Below are 24,236 nucleotides of genomic sequence, written 5' to 3'. Positions count from 1 at the left end.
GTAAAACAGTATATCAGATGACAGATACTTTGGAGAATGTAAAGTGGAGAAGGAGGGATAGAGATTTTTTGTGTGTGTGTGTGTAGCTAGGGCTCTTGAAACGGAAATAAGATGGCTAGGAAGGAAGGCCTCATGAAATTACAGTTCAGCAAAGATCTGGAAGAGGTGAGAGAAAGCGATGGGAATAGTTGGGGTAAGAACTTTACAGGATCATTTCAGGAAGCAAGCGCCAAGGTTCTGGGTAAGAACATGCTGGCATGTTTGAGAAATAGCAAGGAGGTCAGTGTAGCTAATGTGGACACAAGTGAGGAGAGACTAGTATGATACGTGGTTACAGAGGCAGTGGAAGGCTAAATATTGCAGGGCCTTGTAAGCCATTATGTAGACAGTGAAATGCACAATCGAAAAAGCTTTGAGCTGACGAGTGACATGATCTAGCTTAGGTTTTAAAGTGTTCATTTGGGCTTCAGTATTTAAGATGGATTGCAGGAGTCAAAGAGGCTTTCACAGTAATTCAGATGAGGGTGGCTCGGACTAGGTAATGAGAACTTACGTATCTTGAAGTTGGAGCTAGTAGGATCTGCTGTAAAGTTGGAAGAGAAGTCAAGGATGATTCCCAGTGCTTGGCCTGACAAATTGGAAGAATGGGGTTGTCATACTGAGATGAGGATGACTACAGAAAGAGGAGGAGTTTGGCATTCATTCATATTTATTCTGTCTCTGCCTCTCTCACACACATACCTTTCTTTAGGATTGGTCCCCAAAACTCCAAATTACTGAAAAATTCTCTTTCCTTCAAGAATTCATTTTTGTGGGGCACCTGACTGGCTCAGTCAGAAAAGCATGCAACTCTTGATCTTGGGGTCATGAGTTTGAACCCTACATGGGGTTACTTAAATAAAAAAGAGATCACTTAAATAAAAAAAAAACTCATCTTGCCAAATTTTATTTAGAAAGAGCCTCAGGTCCACTTTAACCTATTCAATAGCTAGCAAAGTGTTCAGTGGATTAAAAACAGCCATCTACTTTGTTAAACAGCACAAAGAATTTGCTAACATCTTGACCCTTTAATAATATCTGCCTTCTTTCCTACTTAGAAGAAAATGGCTCTACATAGCAATTTTTTGCCTCTCTTGGATTTAACAGGTTTTTTTTTCCTACTAAGACCTATAGTAGACTTTCTAATTAAAGAAAGTCTGCTGTATCCCTGTCTAGTTCCTAAAGCCTCTTTTCATTTTTCACTATAGTAGGGTTTTAATATTCCTTTATGATATTACATTTGGTTGCATTTTTTTTTAAGAATTTATTTTTAAGTAATCTCTAAACCCAATGTGGGGCTTGAACTTATAATGCCAAGTTCAAGAGTTGCATGCTCTTGGACTGAGCCAGCCAGGTTGTGCCTGGTTGTAGATTCTGATTCCCATATTTTCTTTAATGTGGTTGCCTCCAGCTAGTTTGGAGTTGTAGAGTGTTTATAACAAATGTCTTCTTTGTACCCCTTCTGAAGGTTGGAGTGTTTGCTTATGTGCATAAATCAGTTGCTATTAATATTGTTTGTGTTGCATCCACAATCCCAAACTGCTCAAGCACGTTTACTCCAAAAGAGTAGAGTTATCTTTCTTGTTCTCTCTGTATGTCCAGTGCCTGTCACTTAGGTGCTCAGTAAATATTTGTTGAATGAATTTCAGGAATGGGCCTCCTAGGGATGCCCTAATTTGGAATTGGCATCTCTTCTACCTACTCCACCTCCCATTTTTGTTTTAATCATTTGTGACTAAGCTGACTGCTGTTGTTTGAGCATTGTAGATTCTCTATACTCATCTGCACTGTGAATCATACCTGCTCATTGGTACTGGAGAAACATCGTAAATGAAACTGACAGTAGATAAAGAAGCTTGGGAAGGTTGGGATGCAAAAAAGATCCAAAAGGGTTAGAAGGAGAGATTGTTGGTTCATTTCTACAAGAGGTGTGGCGGAGATGAAAAAGACGTTGACTAAAAATTGCTAAAGTATGATAAAACCGGGATTTTGTCTACCATTTCTATATACCTCCGTTACTTAGTATGAAATTGTGGAGAATTTTCGAGAAGCAGGGCCTAAACCAGAACTCCTATTTCCTTATTCTCAGTTCAATGCTCTGTACTATATGAGAGGAAGTAAGGGATAAAGAATGAGGGCTGGGTTCAAATGCACCCACCTCTCCCATTTACTAGATAGAAGCCCATTTTATTGCTTGGTTACCTTATCTGTAAAATGGAAAATAATAGCTTCTACCTCTTAGGGTTGCTCTGAAAAATCAAGTGTTTATAACTTCCCAGACTCTGTACTCAAAATGTTTCAATAAACCAACTGCTCGTAACAGAAAACTACAGCTTTTTCCTGTATAAACAGAGTCAACTGTACCGTGATCCTTTGGCCTCTATATGATTGATTTTTTTACCCGCCGTGTAGGGATGGTGAGGTAACAGCAGCCTAGGACCACAGCACTGCCAAAAGTAGCTCTAAAGCAGCCGCGCTGTGACGTAGAAAAAAAATCACCGCGCGAACGAGTCCCGCAGCCCGCTCACCCTCAACCCGACCCTCCCCGGGGCGGGGTTGCTGACTGACGGACAGGTCCTCTTAGCCACCTCAGCCGCGCTTTTTCTCAGCGCCCCGCCTCCCCAAGCATGATAGGTAGCTGGCGTCAGCCAATGGTGACACACCGCCATGGGCACAGTAGCCAATCAGGGATTCGGAGCCTGGAGAGGCGAGGGGCCCGAGTTAGAAGCGGCTGGCGCGGCCAGAGGCCAAGCGGCGCGGCGCGGAGCGGCGCGGCTGCAGAGGTAAGATGGCGGCGGTGCTCGATCTCCCTTCTGCAGTTCGGCTGCTGCTCCGCTCTTCCTGCCCTCCCCGCGTTGCTACTTTGTCTCGATCAGCCTGGAGGTCGCTTTCCTCTTATAGGCCCCAAGAAGCCAGATTCTCCAGTGCCCAGAGCCGGAGGACAAAATGGCGCTTGCACAGGCGGCCGAGGACGGGCAGGGCCCAGCCGTGAGCTCTGAGGCGGGCTGGGACAAAGGCGGCGTGCAGAGAGGCGGAGGCCGGGCGGGGCGCTGCGGTGTTGCCGCCACCGTGTGGGGCGGGCGCTCCCTCCTCGTGCGCCGGCCGTGCGAGTGTGAGATACGACGTGCTGGTGGTCAGGGTGGGAGCGGGCATGAGGGAGAGGCTGAAGTGAGACAGGTTTTCTAATGGCCTGGGGAGACCAATGCGGAGGGGAGTTAAAGAGCTTGACTTCTGCTTGTCCTTTGGAAAGTGTCCGCAGTCTGCCCGGATATCGTGGAGCAGGAATTTGCGGGAAGGGTAAGGGCTTTTTGTGTGTGTGACCCTGCAGGTTTTGGTATGAACAGGATTCGGATCCACGTATTGCCGACCAATCGGGGGAGGATAACCCCAGTGCCCAGGTCTCAGGAGCCTCTATCTTGTTCCTTCACTCATCGCCCATGCTCGCAGCCTCGTCTGGAGGGGCAGGAATTTTGCATTAAACATATCCTTGAAGATAAGAATGCACCCTTCAAGCAGTGTAGTTATATATCGACGAAGAATGGAAAAAGATGTCCCAGTGCTGCTCCAAAGCCTGAGAAGAAAGATGGGTATATATGTATAGATAATCTATGTCGTTTGTACTTTTAGTTTTAAAGTGATGGGGTGTGTGGGTGGTATATTGTGGGTTTGGGAATAGCTGGAAATTTTGTAAAATTGGGGTTATGGATATATACTTGGGAAGAAAAAGTAAAAACATTGAAAACTGGAAAGAGACCACTTCCAGTTGGTCTACTCAGTTACTCTCTTTAGACCTTTTCTCTTGTCCATAAAATAAAGAGATATTCTAGATTATTCTTAACTCTGGGGTCCATGGCCCTTTGGGTGGGCCCTGATTCTTGTTAAGTAATATGCAAAATTGTGTGTATGTGTATTCTTCTGGGAAAGGCTTTATTGCTTTCATCATATAAGCAAAAGTATCCATGTAGAAACAACTTGGCTAGTTAATTCTGCATGTATAATTGGGTTTTAAAATTGTGTCCCACACCTTCTTACCTTCAGTGAATTGATACAGAATTGAAGTGTAGAGTTGCCTTCTAGAATCAATTTTGAAAGGTGAAAGAAGATCTCTTTGATTTGATCTAAGGTGATGTCAGCATTTTTATAGTTGGAATATTTTGTTTGATGAGTGAAGCACCGGATTATGATATCTGCATTTCCCCGTAGTAATACTAAATAAATTGACCTTGGGCCAGTTAAATTACTCTGTTTCATTAGTAATTTTAATTTCCTAAAAACGATCTCAAGATTAGTGACAGTGAAAATGGTTGAACTCTTTCAAGAAGGGAACGGAGTATAAAATGTTAAAATTTTGTCTCCTTAGGGTGTCTTTCTGTGCTGAACATGCCCGTAGGAATGCCCTGGCACTTCATGCTCAAATGAAGAAGACCAATCCAGGGCCTATGGGTGAAACACTCTTGTGCCAGCTGAGCTCCTATGCTAAGACAGAGCTGGGGTCTCAGACTCCAGAAAGTAGCCGCAGTGAAGCCAGCCGAATTCTGGGTAAGGATCTTCTCTCCTTAGAATAAAAAAGGAAAAAGTAAGTCAAAGAACTTACTTTGGTTTGCCACAGTCCCTTGAACGTATATGGCACATAATAATACAGTAATACTGTAAATCTTTGACAATTTGATGAGAATTCCAGGATTGCTATGTTCACAAGTTCTTTTCAGTTTGAAGTAGCCTGTGCTTGGGTCTACTTTCCTGGGTTTATGACTATTTCTTCCATGGCTGTTTTTATGCTTATCTTTGTTAGGCAAGGTAATTTCAGGAAGCAAGAATAATTTTGAATTGACCTTTCTGTCCTTTTGAGGGCATGGTTACCTCCTTTATGTTATAAGTACTCTTACCTGGGTTGTATTTTTTAAGCCGATTTTACTTGCTAGTGCCTTTCTGCCAAGTTTTGGGGGTGGAGGGTTGTTTCTTCTGTTTTAAATTTTAAGGTTTGGGTTGATGTGTTAAGTAATCTAGTTTTGTGTGGTGGAGTTACAGAGGTGGGAAGTCTTAATGGCTGCTCTCCCTTCCTTGCCTCAGATGAAGACAGCTGGAGTGATGGGGAGCAGGAACCCATTACTGTGGATCAGACATGGAGAGGTGACCCTGACAGTGAAGCTGATAGCATAGACAGTGATCAAGAAGATCCCCTAAAGTAAGTTGTAACTCCATGTAAGGTTTTTAAATATTTTTTTGCAGTTAGTATGTGGACTACAGTAATGCTATTAACTAACTATAGTAAACTATTAATAGATTAATAACTTAGCCAGGTTGAAGATAGCTTAGTTATTTGTGAGAAGTAATAGCTTAGTAGCTTCTGTATGTTAAAGTGTCCTGGTTCATCACCATCTTGCTGCAAGGCAAAATTTGATTATTCTTTGGAAGTCTTGGAATTTGGGGGAGTTAGATATCAAATTCTACACATGAGAATGTATAGGGGAGAAAATACGAAATTTCTTGGACATAAGAATGGGAGGTTGATTGAGAAATGCTTAGAGAAGTTAGAGAAGAGGAGATTGATGTGAGTGGATTCCTGGCTTAAATCTCAGGAACAAAAATGTGATTATACTTGAAGACATTTTTTTTTTCAGAGTTACATTTTATGAGTTTTTTTTCCTGGTAGAAAAATAAGATGTTTAAGACTGTCCTTTGGTTTCAAGGCTAAGAGAAACTGAGGTAGAAACCCAGAAGTGAGTAATTAGTGTATGTAATTATATCTAAACTAAATAAGGTTCTACTCTTCATTTAACCCATGGTCACCTTAGGAGTTGCAGAAACAAAAACTGCCACTCAGAAGTCTCACGGTTTGCGTTTACTTGAGTTGTTGTTTTCTGCATTCTTTTTGACTACTGTCTAACACTTCTTACTGACAGTTTGCATAGAAATATTATAAATGGTGGGAGGGGTAATGAATTTCTAGTTTGTTCATAAAAAGTCATTTAGGGTTACATTTTCTGAGTATAATAATTTCATCGATTTTTCTTAAGTAATGTCCGTATAGTCCGCTCTTCAGGAAGTACTTATTTGAAAGTCCCATCTAAGTAGTTTGAAAAGGAATGTTCGTTATCTAGGAGGGTTCTCCCACAGTAACTTTGGTTTATTTGGTTTGTTTACTTGGTAACTTTATACCAAACATTCGTTTTTGCTCTCCATTGTGCTTCTGGAAATGCCAAACTTGCTGCTTTGAAGAGGTATATGCTCTGTAGGGTCACAAAGTGACTGTCCTTTGGTGTGGTAAATACTCAGCTTTGAAGGTCCAGAAACTTGATTTTGTCAGTAGTAATCTAGAGTGGATCAGTCTTTTGGGGACACATTTATGTTAGTGTAATTTAAAAATACCAGTTAATTTATTATAAATGTTAAAAGGACTAGGTATTTAGTGTCAATATCTTCTAAAAGGAACATTCCAAGGGAGAAAATAAAGCCCCAAGTATGTTCAGCTATTAGGCAACTAAATATAAGGCTTCCCTTAATTCACCCATGAGATTATCCAAAAAAATTTTGGCCTCCTAAAATATTTGCATTTTTAGGGATGTAAATACAGTTGTTAAATGTTGTCTTATAGTATTAAATTTGTTAATGTGGTTGCAAATTACTGTCTTGTTAAATTTAATAAAAATATTTAATGAAATTCTTTTAATTTCATCTCTGGTGCCAGTGTTTTATTGTTTCTAGGACCACTTTTTGAATCATTAACTATTCACAGCATCTATCTTCTTCACTTGCTTGTTCCAGAAGGATGCTTTTTGTATTGTTTATGATGATGTCATTAGAGATTTTATCCTAACTAGGATTAGTATTGGCATAGTTTCTTTCCCCCCTTATTGGTATGTATATGTGATTTCCCTCAAAGTAACCATTTACTTAATTGCTTTGTAAAAAGTAACCTAAAAAGTCCGTTTATAACAACATCCAGCACTGGTGAAGTTTTAGCCTATGAGTAATTGTTAGGGGCACCTGGGTGGCTCAGTGGGTTAAACATTCGACTCTTGATTTCAGTTCAGGTCCTGATCTCACAGTAGTGAGATCGGGTGTGGAGCCTGCTTAAGATTCTGTCCCTCTGTCCCTCTCCCCCACTCTCATTCTCTCTCTCTCTAAAATAAAATAAACAACAACAAAAACATCCAGCCAAGATAAGTTTAAAAAAAAAAAAAAGAGTAACTTAAATCTTTCTCTTTTTAAAAAGTAATTTTTATTGTATGACTTCAGACATTTAGAATTAGTTTTGGTAAATGTCATTTCAGGTTATTGAGTCTTCGTTGTTATTAAAATAAATTTGGGCGGGCGCCTGGGTAGCTCAGTCTGTTAAGTGTCTGACTTTGGCTCAGGTCATGATCTCACAGTTTGTGGGTTCGAGCCCCGCATCATGCTCTGTGCTGACAGCCAGCTCAGAGCCTGGAGCCTGTTTCAGATTCTTTATCTCTCTCTGTGACCCTCCCCTACTCATGCTGTCTCTTTCTGTCTTACTCAGAAATAAATAAAAAAAATTTCAAAAAATTTAAAATAAATTTGGGGAAATGCCCTTTAATAAGATACTCTATTTCATATACAAGGAATGTAAGATGGCTCCCTCTTTGTTGAAGATGCATTTACATAATGAAACCCTGACTTAAATTTATGAATATCAGAGTAAGGGAAGTTGGTGCTTACTTTTATTTAAAAATTTTTTTTAATATTTGCTTATTTATTTTGAGAGAGAAAGAATCCCAAGTAGGCTCTGGCTGTTTACCGACTGAGCCACCAGTGTGTCCTGGTACCTGATTTTAATAACTAGCTGTGAATGTCTGGAACATCTTTCTCCCTCCCCTCCCCTCCCCTTCCTCCCCTCCCCTTTCCTCTCCTCCCCTCCCTTCCCATTTTTGTGGGGGGCGGGGAGATTGTAAGTAGGGGAGGGGCAGAGAGAGAGGGAGGGAGAGAAAATCCCAAGCAGGCTTTGCACTGTCAGTGCTGAGTCTGACATGGGCTTGATCCTACAAACTATGAGATCATGACCTGAGTTGAAATTAAGAGTTGGATGCTTAACTGACTGAGCCACCCAGGTGCCCCTATTCTATGTGTTTTTTTTTATTTTGAAAGAGAGATAGCGATCAGGGGAGGGGTAGAGACAGAGAGAGAGAGAGGAAGAGAGAATTCCAAGCTCTCTGCTTTGTCAGCACAGAGCCTGACATGAATGTGGTTCAATGGTGACACTGTGACCAGAGCCAAAATCAAGAGTTGGACCCTTAACTGACTGAGCCACAGAGGTGCCCTTAAAATTAGTTAGAGTATGTAATTTGCATGCATTGTGTTTTATTATTTTTTTAATTAAAAAAATTTTTTTTAAGATTTTTAAAAAACGTTTTTTATTTATTTCTGAGAGAGAGAGAAACCGCATGATCAGGGGAGGGTCAAAGAGAGAGGGAGATACAGAATCTGAAACAGGCTCTAGGCTCTGAGCTAGCTGTCAGCACAGAGCCTGATGCAGGGCTCGAACCCACAAACCGTGAGATCATGACCTGAGCCGAAATCAGACGCTTAACTGACTGAGCCACCCAGGCACCCCAAATACGTTGTGTTTTAAAATGAAGAAAATAAGTTTTTACTCAGAATGAAAATAGCAATTCAATGTATGTATCTAGTTTGTTCTTCCTGTTTAATGATTACACAAGGCAAATGGAACCAATAGTCATTTAAATTTGCAACTGGTCTTTTCATTTTGAGTTACTTAAATCAGAATCTGGAAAGTCTCCAATTAAACCGTTAAACTCATTTGCTTATGTGACCTCATTATAATCAGTACAATACCTTTAAAAAGTTCTGTTTATAATTGGTGGCAGAGCGTAGTGAAGTTAGTGTGGATCTAAATTTTTGGAAGTTAAAGGTTAACCTAGGGTACTGTATTTTGAGAAATTTGTCAAGAAAATGAGCTGGAGGACAGTGAAGAGCCATTGTGGACCAGTGTTTTAAGGGCCCACGTAAACTCCAATATAGGAATGTATTTCAAATTATGGGACATTTGGGTGGCTCATTCTGTTGAATGAGCTCTTGATCTCAGCTTAGGTCTTGATCTCAGGGTCATGAGTTTGGGCCCTGAGTTGGGCTCTGAACTGGGTGTGGAGCCTACTTTAAAAAAAATGTATTTTAAATTAGAAATTGAAATTATTTGTTACGTTTTGTACTTCAGTTAAAATATATTAAGATATAAATGCTACTAAATTGAACACTTTTAATTTCTCCTGACTGGCAGGTGACTAAATTATGAAATGGAGTAGGAATGTAGGTAGATTAATAAAAGTTTTTGAGTGTTCCATATCTTCACTTTTTCTTCAACATAATGTAAACAACTGGGGAAAATAATGAAACATCTCCCCTTCCTCATACTATGAGATCATACCTTAATATCCATACTTGGAGATTTTCTTTGTTGTTTTGTCTTTTAATAACAACTTGAATGTTGTATGACAATGTTAGTATTTAATAAGGTGATTGTCTCAGTGCTGAGCTCTATTGTAGTTTTTAATTTTTATTTAAATGCTAGTTAGTTACCATACAGTGCAGTATTAGTTTCAGTAGTAGAATTCATTGATTCATCATTTACATACAACACCCAATGCTTGGGGCACCTGAGTGGCTCAGTAGGTTAAGCGACCAACTTCCAACTTCCTCAGGTCACAATTTTACAGTTTGTGAGTTCAGTCCTCATATGGTGCTCTGTGCTGATGGTGCAGAGCCTGCTTGGGATTCTCTCTCTCTTCTCATCTCTGCCCCTTCTGTGTGCATGTGCTTTCTCTCTCGTTTTCTCTCTCAAAAATAAACTTTAAAAAACCCCAACAAAACCCAGAACACCCAGTGCTCGTCAGAAGTGCATGCCTTAATACCTATCACGCATCCAGTCCTCTCCAGCAACCTCAGTTCTCTGTAGAGTCTCTTATGATTTCTTTCCTTTCCTCTCCCTTCCCCTCCCCTCCCCTCCCCTTCCCCTCCCCTCCCCTCCCCTCCCCTTCCCCTCTCTCTCCCTTCCTTCCTTCTTCCTTTCCCTCTCTTCCCATATTTTCATCTGTTTTGTTTCTTAACTCCCACATAAGTGAAATCATACGGTATTTGTCTTTCTCTGACTTACTTGGCTTAGCATAATACACTCTAGCTCCATCCACATTGCAAATGGCAAGATTTCATTCTTTTTGATGGCTGAGTAAATGTTCCATTTATATATATACCACATCTATATCTTCATCAGTTGATAGACATTTGGGTGACTTCTTATTAAGTAACAAAGTTAAGTCTCATCTCTACCCTTGATGCCTTTTAAGCTTTGGTTTTATTGTGTTTTTTTTGTTTTTGTTTTTTTTAAACATTTATTCATTTATGAGAGACCCAGAGAAATGGAACGTGAACAGGGGAAGGGCAGAGAGAGAGGGAGACAGAATCCGAAACAGACCCCAGGCTCTGAGCTCTTAGCACAGAGCCTGATGACGGGCTCAAACTCACTAACTGTAAGATCATGACCTGAGCTGAAGTCGGATGCTTAACCAACTGAGCCACCTAGGCGCCCCTAGTTTTATTGTGTTTTCTTATGCTTTGCTGAATTCTGTTTCATTCCAGACATGCTGGTGTTTATACAGCAGAAGAAGTTGCCCTGATTATGCGTGAGAAGCTAATTCGGTTGCAGTCATTGTACATTGATCAGTTTAAACGACTTCAGCATCTGCTCAAAGAGAAGAAGCGGCGTTATTTACATAATCGGAAAGTGGAACATGAAGCTCTAGGCAAGTTTTATGCCAACTCCCAATAAGCTGTAGTATTATGGGTTCAACATGTGCATTGCTAGTACTTAGATGTATTTCTGTCTTGATACCTGGAGTGAAAAATTTGCTTTTGAAGGTGGCTATCTTAAGGCCAGAGATTTCCCAGTTTATTTCTTGCTCATTTGGGGAAGCTGTCCTTTATTGATAACTTGGCACATAACCTCATGACTATTGTGACTCACCAGGTAGTAGTCTCCTGACTGGCCCAGAGGGACTTTTGGCCAAAGAACGAGAGAACTTAAAACGTCTAAAATGTCTTCGGCGGTATCGTCAGCGCTATGGAGTGGAAGCCTTATTACATAGGCAGCTGAAGGAACGCAGAATGCTGGCCACAGATGGTGCTGCCCAGCAGGTAATTTGTGTTTATACTTCTAAAGGGTATATATTTGCTTTGTTTACAAAATTAGGGTAGTAGTCAAAATATTGTACAGTTTTGGCTCTGAAATCTGATTTAATTTAATTGGATGTGGGGTAAATTGAAAAGAGCACAGTTAAGTGATCATTCTTAATTTGTTTCTTAAGCCCTTGGTCTCAGCTTCAATAGGGATAATTCCATTTCTATCTGTTTTATTTGTTGAGGCTCCACATAAAACTACAATTTTATTTTTTAAGACATTTTAAAAATATTTATTTTTGAGAGAGAGTGAGCAGGGGAAGGGCAGAGAGAGGAAGACAGAATCTGAAGCAGGCTCTAGGCTCTTGAGATGTCATTACAGCCTGATGTGGGCTTGAATTCATGCACTGTGAGAGCATGACCTGAGCTGAAATCAGACGTTTAATCAACTGAGCCACCTAGCCACCTATAAAATTACAATTTTATTTTTTTATTAAAAAATTTCTTTTTACATTTTTTTTTGAGAGGCAGAGTGAGACAGAGTGCGAGTCGGGGAGGAGCAGAGAGGAGGAGACACAGGATCTGAAGTAACCTTCAGGCTGTGAGCAAGTGTTCAGTACAGAACCTGATGTGGGGCTCAAACACACGAACCATGAAATCATGACCTGAGCCAAAGTCTGACACTTAACCGACTGAGCCACCCAGGTGCCCCTAAAATTACAATTTTAAAAAGTGTTTTGCTAGGGTGCCTGGCTGACTCAGTCTGTGGAGCATGCCCCTTTTGATCTTGAGGTTATGAGTTCAAGCCCTAAAAAGGGAGAAAGGGTTTCAAAAGACAAAATAGTTTGAAAACATTTAGGCTGATCACACTCTTATAATCTGGAGAAGTATTTTGGATTAGGGGTGACTCATTATTTGAACATGAGGTTTTAACTTTTTTTCCTTTTATATAGTATTAGTGAGTAAATTTGTCAGATATTGAGTTTTTGGCTTTTAAGGATGTACCTTATATGTTATAACTAAATATTCTCATAGATAATTGTATTTTCTTTTGATAGTTTACTTATTTTCTCCATTTTAGGCTCATACGACTCGTTCCAGTCAGAGGTGCTTGGCCTTTGTGGATGATGTTCGTTGTTCCAATCAGTCTCTTCCAATGACCAGACACTGCCTTACCCGTATCTTTTTTATTCAGTTCAGTTTGCTAGCTAGACTAAAGGCTGGTGGGAATCTCTGATAGTTTGTTTAATTGAAGGTCTTTGTTTTCCTTTGGCCCTGAATCAAGGCCAGCAGTTTGTTGAAGCTGTTGGTTTCAAGCAGGAGCCTAAAGAAATATCTTTCTATGGTCTGTTGGCCATTTCAGAACTTTGGAAATGTAATGGTTAGTTCATTAGAAAGAAACATCTGAGTCATTAGAGATAGGTGTGGCCTAATATTTATTTGATGTTGATTAATACTGGGATTCTAAACTATAGAGATCCCTGATAGAACTTGTTCATTAGAATTATAATACAATTAAATCCAGTTATCAAAAAAAAAATTACTGAGGGTTTTCCACCAAAAAACAATAGGTTCTGAACTGTGACCTTCCTTTGAGAAATTAACCTTTTGTATGGTCAGGGCCCTAATTTGTATGTTTTAGACGCCATTCAAATTGGAAACTTAACCGTTTCCAAAAATGGAATGATTCTATCCCATACTCTCCCAATTACTTTACCTTTGAACCATCATAGCATCTCTTGATTTGGCTGTGAGATCACATTTCCTATCAGGCTATAAGACTTTTTGAGTTGTTTATTGGATTGTGAAAGTACATTTTTATTATGGATATCAAGTAAGTTACTTTCACAGTAAAAGCACTTGTTAAATATGATTATCTAAAGGCATAAATCTTGAAGGATTTTATTTGCCTAGCAAGAGATATAAAATATTTTGAAAATAAAATATCTTTTTTAATAGGAAAAGAACATTTTCTTGGTCTTTTGAAAAGACTTTTTCTGTTCTACTTATTGAATATTTTACCAGTTCATTAATTATTGCAATAAATGTCTGATAAAGGATTGTTGTCCTTAATATACAAAATACTTGTGCAAGGTAATTAAAATCTAAAGATAAATGCCCAAAACATAATGGGCAAAGGTGGACAGATTTAAAAGTAGGAAGTGGCTGATAGTGGAAGAGTATTTACTTTCACTGTACATAAATGCAATTGGAAATGAAAATTTTAATCTATGAATTTGATACTTGTGTATATATGATATTTAATTAGTGAATTTCAGGCTGAAGTTATGGTGGAATGGATCCTTCTAAATACTGTCATGGGAAGATCAAGTGGTACAGACTTTTTAGAAAGCAGCTTGACAGTATTCATATTCTTTGATATGATTGTGTCACCTCTGAGAATTTATTTTAAGGAGATAATCAGATGCAACCATTATTTTTATATACAACTCCTTCAACTAGAGACAGTCTTGAAATTCTCAGAGATGGGGAACAAAGAAGAAAATTATGATACAATATAATATGGAATAGGTTCAAGGATTAAACATTTAAGTGAATGACATAGGAAAATGTTTGATAGTGACAAAAATAGGATATGGAATTCCATATAATCAAATCCTGGGAGGGGAGGTAAAAATTGACTAGTTTGGATGGTGGGGTTATGAATGCCCTTTATTCCTTGGCCTTGTACTTTCCAGGTTTTCTTCAGTGAGCTTGAATTACTTTATAAGTTAAAAAAATTCAGTTTACAGATATTAAGCTGTATTTTAGACTTACAGTATTATACTAAAATAGTTTATTAGAATATTAATGTTTTAAAAAGCAAAGTTGAAAATGAAGTGTATTTGAAAAGAGAAGGGAAGTATGATTTTTTTTTGTTTTATGCTTTTTTCCTTTCTGCTCCATAGTTGCTTAAGTCACTTACCCTTCCTTAAGTCCTTCTCCCAGAGAAAGATGCGACTGCCATTGGTGACCTGTTAACTCTTTACTCTGGTCTAATGGAGACAGCACTGGACTGAAAGTGAAGGACCCAGACTCTAGTTGTAGGTCAACCATTCCCTTCTCTTTGTCTCTTTTGTCCCCATCTTAAAGGAAAGGGGGTGGAGGAGGATGTGGGGGAGGGTTTTTCCAAGATACATTGTGTTAAATAAGAGACTTATGAAAGTCCTTTGAATTCCGTGAAAAAAGTTCTGATTAAAACATTTAATTTAATAGATTGATTTTAAGTATTAATAATTTAATAAGATTGGGCTTTTTAAGCACATTGGAGACTGTTTAGATTTTCTTCAGCAGTGCAGATCTGATTGTTCCCGTTAGATTCATGTGCTTGTTCATTTGATTGTTCATTTTCATTCAATAAATACTGTTTACTTTGTACTATTTATAGAGGAGTGGTTCTCAACTGGGGGCCATTTTATCCTCATTTGGCAATGTGTAGAGACAGTTTTACTTAGTCTAACTCAAGAGTGAGAGTGAGATGCTACTGACATCTAGTGGGTAGAGACCAGAGTGCTGCTAAGCACCCTGCAGTACACCCGACAGCCAGTATAACCTCAGTAAACCTGAGGTTTACTGTAAACCCAGCTTAAATTTCCAAGAATTGATTTTAAGAAATGTCTTATTCAAGAAGTTTTATTTGGTTTAAAAATAAATTGTATGTTAGATTTTTTAATTTTTAGGAATTATCACAAAATTCGGGAGAAAAGTTTACTCATAATTCTGTAATCCTGGGTACATTTATTTTATAGGAAATTGAGCTTTCTGGTTTAAAAATAAGCCCACATTTGAAATAACAGTTGTCTGTTAATCTAGGGAAAAAATATATAGTTAAGATTTCAGGAAATGGTATCACTTGAGTAAAAAACTATTTCATAGAGTAACTTGAACTAAATTTTGTTATTTTACCTAATGATGATTTTAATTTTCATTCATCTTACAGAGCTTCTTTGCCAACTTGGAAACTGGCCCTTTTCTGTTTTACCCTTAATAGAAGTTGTTAGTGCTCCTGGAATATTCCTGAAGTTCCTTTCCGTGGGAAATTCTGTTTCCTTTCTCTTTGGAGGACCATGCAACCTCCTCTGCATTAGTACCCCCATCACCCAACAAAGGAAGGGAGCATGGAAATAAGTTTATTTTTATTTTTGGTCAAGATAAGATACCTAGTTACTAGAGGTTCTATTTTCCCCAGTTCTCTGCTGCTTTAAGCATATCATGTAAACAGTTTGGAAATAAGATTCAAAAAGGTTTTGCAGTCTTTTCACCAGTCTGCTTAACAGAGCAGAAACATTTGTATCTTTTGATTCTTGGAAGGGGTTGGTACTGCTTCTGCAAGCTGTCTACCTGCCTTTGCCATAACATGTTTCTTCTGAATAGGCGTAGAGACCTAGGATTGTCATTGCTGTTTGCTTAACACTGTGTTTTCAAATGTTTTTTGTTTGACTCTCCTTAGTGAGAACAAGATTGGTGTCTAGACACTGGTTTAAATGACTGGGATCCTGAAGTGTAGATTGGGGACTAGATTTAAATTACTGTTACAGCTAGAACTAGATGCTAGTGAATGACATTTATTTTGAGAAGAACTTTAAAAATTGTTAACTGGGTTTGGTTCTGTTTCAGATGTAACCAGTTGTCTCTGTAGTCCACATCTTAGGTTTTACATGGCAGACAATTCTTCTATTTTGTGCCTCCGATAGATTTATTTCCCTTGACCATTTTTCTACAGATATTTGTCAGGACACGAATCAGGTTCTCTTCAAATGCTGCCAGGGATCTGAAGAGGTACCCTGCAACAAACCAGTTCCTGTAAGCCTCTCTGAGGATCCCTGCTGCCCACTGCATTTCCAGTTGCCTCCTCAGATGTATAAGCCCGAGCAGGTACTGTCTGTGCCAGACGATCTGGAAGCCGGCCCCATGGATCTGTACTTGAGTGCTGCCGAGCTTCAGCCCACTGAGAGTTTACCTCTGGAGTTCAGTGATGTAAGTTAGAGAAGCTCTGCTCTGGTTGGCCTTTGAGGCAAGGCCTTATTTATTAATGGTGAGACTAGGGTTAGTCTTGTGGCCAGGAGAGTTGATAAAGTTTTTGAAATGATATATGTATGGTTGTATTTGTATGTTAGCATATTGATTTAGAGACTGTTAAGTTGGCAGGAGTTTTTCTGAGGGAATGATAAGGAAATTAAATTGTAACCTATGGGAAGTTGGAAAGTTAAGGTATGGTTGGATTTGGTATAGCCAGGAAATTTGGTACCCATCCACAAGGTGAGTGATTCACTAGGATCTTAGTAATACAAATGAATTCTAATATCTACTCTTAACAGTTGTAAGCTTGTGTTTTTGCTCTGTACTCGTAAAGGTTTTGTTTTTCAGGTTAACATGCCCCCTAGAAGATGACTCTAAACTTAGCTCTGGCTACTGGCTTTATTTTTGATATGTTATCATAGATTCTATTGTGTATGGACTAGAACAACAGTGATCTCTTTATTTTTATAACCTTCTAAGTATGTACATTACTTTTTGAAGCTTGTTGCTCAGTTGGTCCCAGCCCATAAACCCATCTCTGATTTTGTTAACCTAATTAGCACTATCCTACTATCTGACTTCAGGGATCAGTTGACAAACCATCTCTATCTTAGCACTTTGCTTAATATTTAGCCTTCTGGATTAAGGTCTTCATTATATATTCTGAAGATAATTCTTCTGAATTTCATAATAAAAGGTGTGTTGTATATAACCATGTCGTTTATTGTGACAGATCTAAATGGAAGGTTCAATATAGGTTGTAAAATTGTTTGCCAAGGGTAGAAGCAAAGTTTCAGTGGCCTCAAGGGTATCGCTTGGTAAAAAAGGGGATATCCAGGCCAGGGTAATATCTGAAAAAGATCCTGGGGCACCTGGGTGGCTGAGTCAGTTAAGCATCTGACTTTGGCTTAGGTTATAATCTCTGACAGTGTAGAACCTGCTTGGGCAGGATTCTCTCTCTCTACCTCTCTTTCTGCCCCACCCCCCCAGTAAAAAAACTTTAAACAAAAAAAGAAAGTTGCATGCTTCTCCCAACTAAGCCAGCCTGGTGTCCCTGTTTTTTCTTTTGAGATTTTATTTTTTTAAAGTAATCTCTGCACCCACTGTGGGGCTGGAACTCACAACCCTGAGATCTCTGACTTTCATGCTCTCAAAATGAATAAAAACTTAAAAAACAAAAGAATAAACTGATCGCAATTTTTTTCCATACACTCCCCCCTATTTAGGATGTATCATTTACAGGCCTATTAAACTTTGATTTTCATTATTTCATTTATAATAAAATTATGGTTTTTATTCTAATTTTAATTGCTTTTTAAAAAATTTTCACACAGATTTCATAGAATATGAAAACTAGAAAGGGACCTTATTATATGCTTCAGTGCTTTCTAAGTTTTTCCAAAGAGATTATGTTGAAGAGGGTAAAGAATACATAGTCCTAGATTGATAAGGACAGTTTTGTCTACTTTCCTTCATTTTAAATGTGAAGAAAATACAGAGGTATCATTTTCTTTCTTTCTTTCTTTTTTAAACTTTTAGTAACTTGAGCTTTATAGGGTCTAAAAATTAACATAATAAGCACTACATTACCAAATCACTTGTAGATATTAATGTAAATATGTATAAACTAGTACATGTATTTTTTTATAGATGTATTAGGTTAGTAGCTTCTATTTCGTCTGGTTATTAATTTCTTAGAACCATTTTTGTTTGACCTTTGCGTTTCCCCTTTCACTTGTTTTTGTCATCTCAGTATTTTTAGAGAATTGTTACACAAAATATTAGAGATTATAAGATGTGATCATAGGTAAAACTTGACATTTAAGGAATCTTAATTTTAAAATATTTTAAAGTATACTGTCAAATCTGTTTAATTCTTATTTGTTGCTTGGATTTTTAAAAAAAGAATGTATGGGAGGGGCGCCTGGGTGGTGCACTTGGATAAATGTCTGACTCTTGATCTCGGCTCAGGTCATGATCTCATGAGTTCGAGCCCTGCATTGGGCTCTGTGCCACCCCACTGATGGTGCAGAGCATGCTTGGGATTCTGTCTCTCCTTCTCTGCCCCTCCCCACTTATGAGTGAGCTCTGCATGTGCTTGCTCGCTCTCTCAAAATAAATTAAAAAAAAAGAATGTATGAGAAGTCATCCCTTATTTTTGGGAATCCAGTGGGTTTTTAAGATGAACCATGATATTAGAGATTTAAAAGTTATACAATCAGTTTTGTACTTGAACTGTATCATGTATATGTATTATGTATATTATGTATAATACATTTGTATTAATGTACTTTTGATAAACCATACTGGTCATTAAAAGTTAGTTTTATTCTTAATCTTTGAAGGTAAAAATTCTCCAGAAAATGTTGAAACGAAATCCAGTTTAGAAAAGAAATTTTGTCCTATAATTCTGGATATATTTATTAGTATAAAAATTTGCTGGGGAAAAATGATTTCTTTATGAATTTCACCAAGCATTAGCTTGTAACCTACATTCTGCCTTAGGTATCATTTCTAGAACTTGTTAATAATTTCTGGTAACTTTACTGTGGGAAGACCAGACATTAGGTATTAATCTAGGTTAAAATTCAGTCTTTCATTCTGGATATTCTGCTTGCCTGTTTTCTGTTCTTTGATCCAAGGATGTTGGGCAACTAATAAACCTAATACCTAAATCCTGTTACTTTGAGGTTCCTCTCTCTTTGTGTGTGATTTTTGAGATCAGAACAAAGTATGTATTCTGTCTTTATGTTCTGATGGATTTATGTCTCTAAATATTGCTGTTGTGTAGGCATTTCTGCTGATCCTTTCTTCCTCTCTTATTTTAGGTTCTTTTCCCCAATTTTAATTCTTGTAACAGCATAACTATGTGAGAAAAGCCTTTTCAGTATCTATTTTGTTTTGAAAACATTTCCTTACCACTGTCATCTTGAGATTTGGAAACTTTCTGTTGCACCACCTAAATGAGTTCTTTTAAATTCCATGTTGATTATTTATATAATAGTGCATATTAAAAGAATTGGAGAAAATAGTTCATAGACTTAACTATGTACAAACACTGACTTCTGTGGATAGTACAGAAGCTTCTAACACATCTGAAATGGATGTTAGGTAGCCGGCCGTACAATTTTCCAAATTTCTGCTTAAATTGAGCAGCTTTAAGTCTAGTACATTCTTTAATTATATTCTTTATCTTAATTATTGTCAAGTGTGATTAGCACACCAAAGAAAGGGAAAGGGTTTCATACTCTTAGATGTAATTTAAAAGCATAGAACTAAGCCTCTTATAAAGCTAAACTACTAGAAACATAGAGCCTCTGTTGGGGGCTTTGTGGGGCTAAGTGGACTGGGTGTAGCAGAGTAGAAACCCTTGGGTAATTTTCACTCTTGTGAGGGAGAAGTCCGCAGGAGACTCTTGGTGGCATGAAAGTCAGTTTGACACATTGTGGCTTTTCAATGCTTTAGGCCCTGAATCAAGACCAGTGGTTTGTAGTAGCTGTTGGTTTCAAACAGGAGCCAAGAGTAAAGTGTTTCTGTGGTCTGTTAGCCATTCAACACTCCACTGGGAATGGCTAGTTCAATTGGAAGAACATAGTTTATAGAATTGTTTGTACTTTTTCTTTCCTTTTCCTTTTCCTTTTCCTTTTTCCTTTTCCTTTTTCCTTTTCCTTTTCCTTTTCCTTTTCCTTTTCCTTTTCCTTTTTCTCTCTCTCTCACTCTCTGTTAGCAACTGGAGTATTTTTGTTTTAAGAATTAGAGATTTGGTGTGTAGGGATAGGGACTTAATCAGGATAGAATTTCCTAGCTCACTGTGGCTGTTAGGACATCAATCAAGCAGTCTCATATTGTCCTTTTTTTTTTTTTTTTTTTTTAAAAGTAAGTTCTGTGCCCAGCGTGGGCCTGAACTCATGACACTGAGGTCAAGAGTCACATGTTCTATCGACTGTGCCAACCAGGCACTCCCTGATAATTGTCCAATCTGTTAAAGCAGTAATTTATTTTAGTTTGTGGTTATGCTGATTGTCCATATTATATTCACTATTGGTGAATGTAGATGTTGATTACAGCTAGTCTTAGAGGGAATATGCTTTTTTTTAAAATAAAGTTTCTTTGTAAAATATTTGTAACATGAAATTGACTGTTTAAACCATTTTTAAGTGTATAATTCAGTGGTATTAAGTACATTTACAGTATTGCACAGCCATCACCATCTCCAGAACTTTTCTGTCAGCCCAGAGACTCTGTGACCATTGAACTGTAACTCCTGCTTCCTCTCCCTCCATCTACTATTCTACTTTCTGTCTCTGAATTTTTTTGTTTGAAAATACGGGTTGTTTTTAGACTACTGTAGTGGTCTGTTCATTATACTCAGCAGCAAGAAAAATTTCTTAGTGCTTTTGGACCTTATCCCATTTGTTGGACATTCTGGGAAAATTTTTTTGTTTAAAGGTGGGCAAGGGGGTGAGGGAAGTATGGGAGAATTGCTTTGAGGTTTGTTGAAAAATATGCCAACTTCAGCTTATTGGTTCCCTTGGTGTTGCTGATAGGCTTTTCTCTTTCTTTTCCTAGGACTTGGATGTTGTGGGTGATGGTATGCAGTGCCCTCCTTCACCTTTGCTTTTTGATCCTTCACTAACCCTTGAAGATCATTCAGTCAAAGAAATTGCTGAAGGCTCAGTGGATATTCTGGCAAGTGAAGAACAGCCCCATCCAGGCACAGGTCTCCCTGCTGGCTAAGGCTAGCATGTATTCCCAGTGAGTGGGGTTGTCATCACACGAGGACTGTAAGGTGCCCCAGGTGGCAGTTCACCAGATGGGCCCTTACAGAGAACGCTTAATGGGACACTAGTCCCAGAATCTCAGAGAGCAGTACACCGTTTATTTAGTTACCTAGAAGAGGTTAAGACAAGGAATCTACATAAATGGTTCTTTTTAAAGGGAGGGTTCAGCACTGCAGTTGTTTTTTGTCATAGAGCACAGACAAGTAATGTGATGTGGCTTCTTTCTTTGATCCTTGGGTGGGGTACCAGTGGCCCTGACTGAAGACTAGCAGTTGTACTATGCTGTTGGTTTCAAGCAGAGGCCCAAAGGACTATCTTCCTGTGATTTGCTGGCTGTTCTGGAGCCTCAGCAAAGAATGGCTGTGTCATTGGAAGAAACAACCCACAGTTCTCCCTCCCATTGGGAGAGCCTTGGGATGCTACAAGTAATGACTGCTTACTCCAAGGGTCAGAGAGTGTTAAGTATGGGAAAGAGCAGCTGCTCAGAGTTACTTTATTTCTGCTGTCTTGATCTTGATAAGTCAGATTAATGTTTCAGACCCTATTGAATGGATTTGTAACCAAAGTGACTTTCTTTTAACAGGGCCAGATACAGATGGCTGGAGATGAGTGCAGATCACAGGGGTCTCGAAATTCTGAGAAAGCCTCTGTACCACTGCCTCAAAGTGGAGCGGCTACTGCAAATGGGAAGCCAGAACCCTCTTCAATCAGTTGATAGTTTGTTTTGGGAACCATTTGACTTTGGAGGATTTGAATTTTCCATTCTTGAAACAAGTATTTATGACTATCTCTTACTGAAGGGCAACTAAGAATACATTGTTTTTCCTCTGGGTTATTGAGTGCTATAGTCAAACAAACAAAATTTAGGGGGAAGGGACCAGTAGTGTCTACAGGTTGTGGATGTCTTCCCACTCTGTGTAAGGAAGAAAGATAGGTGATTCCTGTCAGAGCTGCTGGGATTGAGAGAGTATTTGGGACTGTGCCTGAGGGGAGAGACATCTGTGTAATGGGAATCTCCCAAGTCTTGGAACAAATCCACATAGGTGTTTAGGTAGGAGATGTGTACCCTTGGGATATTGATGAAACCCAGTGTTAATTATCTCTGTCTAATGGCCTATGTTTTAGCGTTTCTTTACCTGTCACCTGATTGGGTAATCTGAACCCCCCTCTCCCCTCCAATGAACTCTGACCTATAACCTCTGAGAATAGCCCACAGGACCGTGTCCTCTTTAACCATCCATCTTGCTTCTAACCTATGTAAATTTCTGTAGTGGCTATCTTATGTAAGATACAATAAAAATTATTGTATATAGTTTCTATTAAATGTTAAACTGTTATGAAAATGTAAAACAATCACTTGAATGCATGTTTTATTTGTATTTGTGAATATATATATATACATACTTTTTTGGGGGTGTTCCTTAGGGAGTTGTCTCTGGGAAAGGGAAAACAGGACAGATAAACTTCTGTCCCAAGAAGTAGATACATTTTTGGTAAATTGGTTTGGAGAATAACATAAAAACCTGTAAGAAGTAGGTAGAAAGGGGTGGAACTTCCTTATTAAAGCCTACCAATTCTAAGTATCTTCCTTCTTTCCATCCTGCTCTCTGTGTCCCCTGCTCCCACTTGCCTTTCTTTCTCCCAATTAATGTCTGGTTATCATCTTAGAATTCTCCAGATCTAGGAATATATATGTAAAACTTGTATTGAAGTTGGATCTGATGCTAGATCATGGGGATACGCATAAATTGTCAAGATCATTTTGGTGATGAGTCTAAAGATAGGGTTAATATAGAAGTTCACTTAGATTTGAGTTACCTATTCTAGAAGTCATCTATTATAGGCTTGGAGATATTGTGGGTTAGGTTCCAGACCACTCTAGTGCTACAGTGAGCCAGGTGAATTTCCTGGTTTCCCACTGCATATGATGGTTATGTTCATACTGTAATCTATAAAGTGTGCAGTAGCATTATGTCTAAAAAAGTGCATACCTAGTAAAAAATATACTTTATTGCTAAGAAAAATCCTAACTATCATCTGAGCTTTAAGTAAGTCATAATCACTGATCATATATAATGAGAAAGTTTGAAATATTGCAAGAATTACACGTGACCTAGAGACACAAAGTGAGCAATTGATGTTGGAAAAATGGTGCCAATACGTTTGCTCAATGCAAGGTTGCCATAAACCTTCAGTTTGTAAAAATACGCAGTTATCTGCAAAGTGCAATAAAGTGAAGCGCAATAAAATGAGGTATACTGTAATTGTCCCTTGACTTTTGTCAGTCAAAGTGCTGCGCACCTGACTTCCATTATTTAGTAGCCCCATGATCTTTGTGGGTATTACCAAGCTCAGTCCTGGTCTCCAGGGAAGGCTTACTGAACTTAGTAATATTGGTGCCCTGCTTACCTGATGGCTTTGGTGAATGGGGATGTCCTCGTAGCCTCACAAATATCCTCCTCTCTGCACCTTTGATTCCTTTGCCTTCTGCCAGGGCAATTCTGGCATTTTCACTTGGCTCAGTGCATGCCATCATTTTTTTCCAGGTTCTGAAAGGCTCCTTGGAAGCTAGTTTTACCACATTCCCTGGGCTTCTGGCCAAGATGTTGAATCCTGGGTACCGAGAACATGCTCTCAAGTCCATGACTTACCCAGTCTTATGTTCTGGTGCCCTTGATTAGGCACCCTTAAAATCCAATACCAGGGGTATTCCCCTGCCTCCTACCAATACATGCTAGCTAGTTCTTAGTTCCTTTGTCTACAGTTTCTTTAATTTATTCGACCCAGTGCATTTCCAGCTGGATTATACTGGGACTTAACCATAGTTACTGCCCTGGCAGAAAAGAGATGAAGTTGAGGCAGCTTTCCGTGAGGAAGGCTTTATTAAAGGGAGTCTTACTGGATGGATGAAGTGCTAGCTATTGCTAGGGAGTGATGGGCCACCTCTGCAAATACAGTTCAGGGAAGTCTGCAGAGGCAGTATTCTTGGTGGCTTCCACCCAGATGTCTTAATTTCATACTTCAGGGTCTCAGGTTTTTCCAATCAGGCTCCTAACCTTAGCATAACAGTACTGCCTTGGTTGAGCATTCAAGCTTTTTTGGAATTTATCTCATAAAATCCTCAGCCTGCTACTCAGTTCTGGGTGCTTTTGTGCTGCAGGTGAAAGAGGCCTCCTTTTAAAGTAACTCCTTTGGCTCTCCTACTTCCCATTAACTTAAAAAATTTTTTTTCAACCTGTAATTACTTCT

At 38.7% G+C, this 24,236-nt stretch overlaps 1 protein-coding gene and 3 non-coding genes across 7 annotated transcripts; all 4 read left to right on the top strand.

The window, feature by feature from the left end:
• Positions 1–2,750: 2,750 nt before the first annotated feature.
• On the top strand, positions 2,751–22,570 carry KANSL2 (KAT8 regulatory NSL complex subunit 2). 4 transcript variants are annotated; one of them, XM_039221073.1, is made up of 10 exons: positions 2,751–2,822; positions 3,368–3,626; positions 4,400–4,578; positions 5,110–5,224; positions 10,651–10,814; positions 11,039–11,205; positions 12,269–12,365; positions 15,911–16,062; positions 20,776–20,895; positions 21,571–22,570. In XM_039221073.1, the coding sequence occupies exons 2-10, from the start codon at positions 3,376–3,378 to the stop codon at positions 21,700–21,702; spliced, it is 1,377 nt and encodes a 458-aa protein (XP_039077004.1). In that variant the 5' UTR covers positions 2,751–2,822; positions 3,368–3,375; the 3' UTR covers positions 21,703–22,570. The 4 variants fall into 4 exon arrangements, with proteins under 4 accessions (XP_039077004.1, XP_039077001.1, XP_039077003.1 ...); XM_039221070.1 differs by having other exon boundaries at positions 15,911–16,164; XM_039221072.1 differs by having other exon boundaries at positions 15,911–16,164; positions 20,776–20,961; positions 21,571–21,658.
• On the top strand, positions 12,457–12,593 carry LOC120223037. The gene has a single exon (XR_005526168.1). It is a non-coding gene; the product is annotated as a small nucleolar RNA SNORA2/SNORA34 family (small nucleolar RNA).
• LOC120223038 lies at positions 19,669–19,801 on the top strand. Its single transcript, XR_005526169.1, has one exon. It is a non-coding gene; the product is annotated as a small nucleolar RNA SNORA2/SNORA34 family (small nucleolar RNA).
• LOC120223039 lies at positions 21,236–21,370 on the top strand. The gene has a single exon (XR_005526170.1). It is a non-coding gene; the product is annotated as a small nucleolar RNA SNORA2/SNORA34 family (small nucleolar RNA).
• Positions 22,571–24,236: the final 1,666 nt, after the last annotated feature.

Source organism: Hyaena hyaena, unplaced genomic scaffold, assembly GCF_003009895.1.
Source record: "Hyaena hyaena isolate Hyena2069 unplaced genomic scaffold, ASM300989v1 scaffold_936, whole genome shotgun sequence".
Taxonomy (NCBI): Eukaryota; Metazoa; Chordata; class Mammalia; order Carnivora; family Hyaenidae; genus Hyaena; species Hyaena hyaena.
Note: the sequence above shows the minus strand (reverse complement) of the source record. Positions and strands in the feature narration are given on the sequence as shown.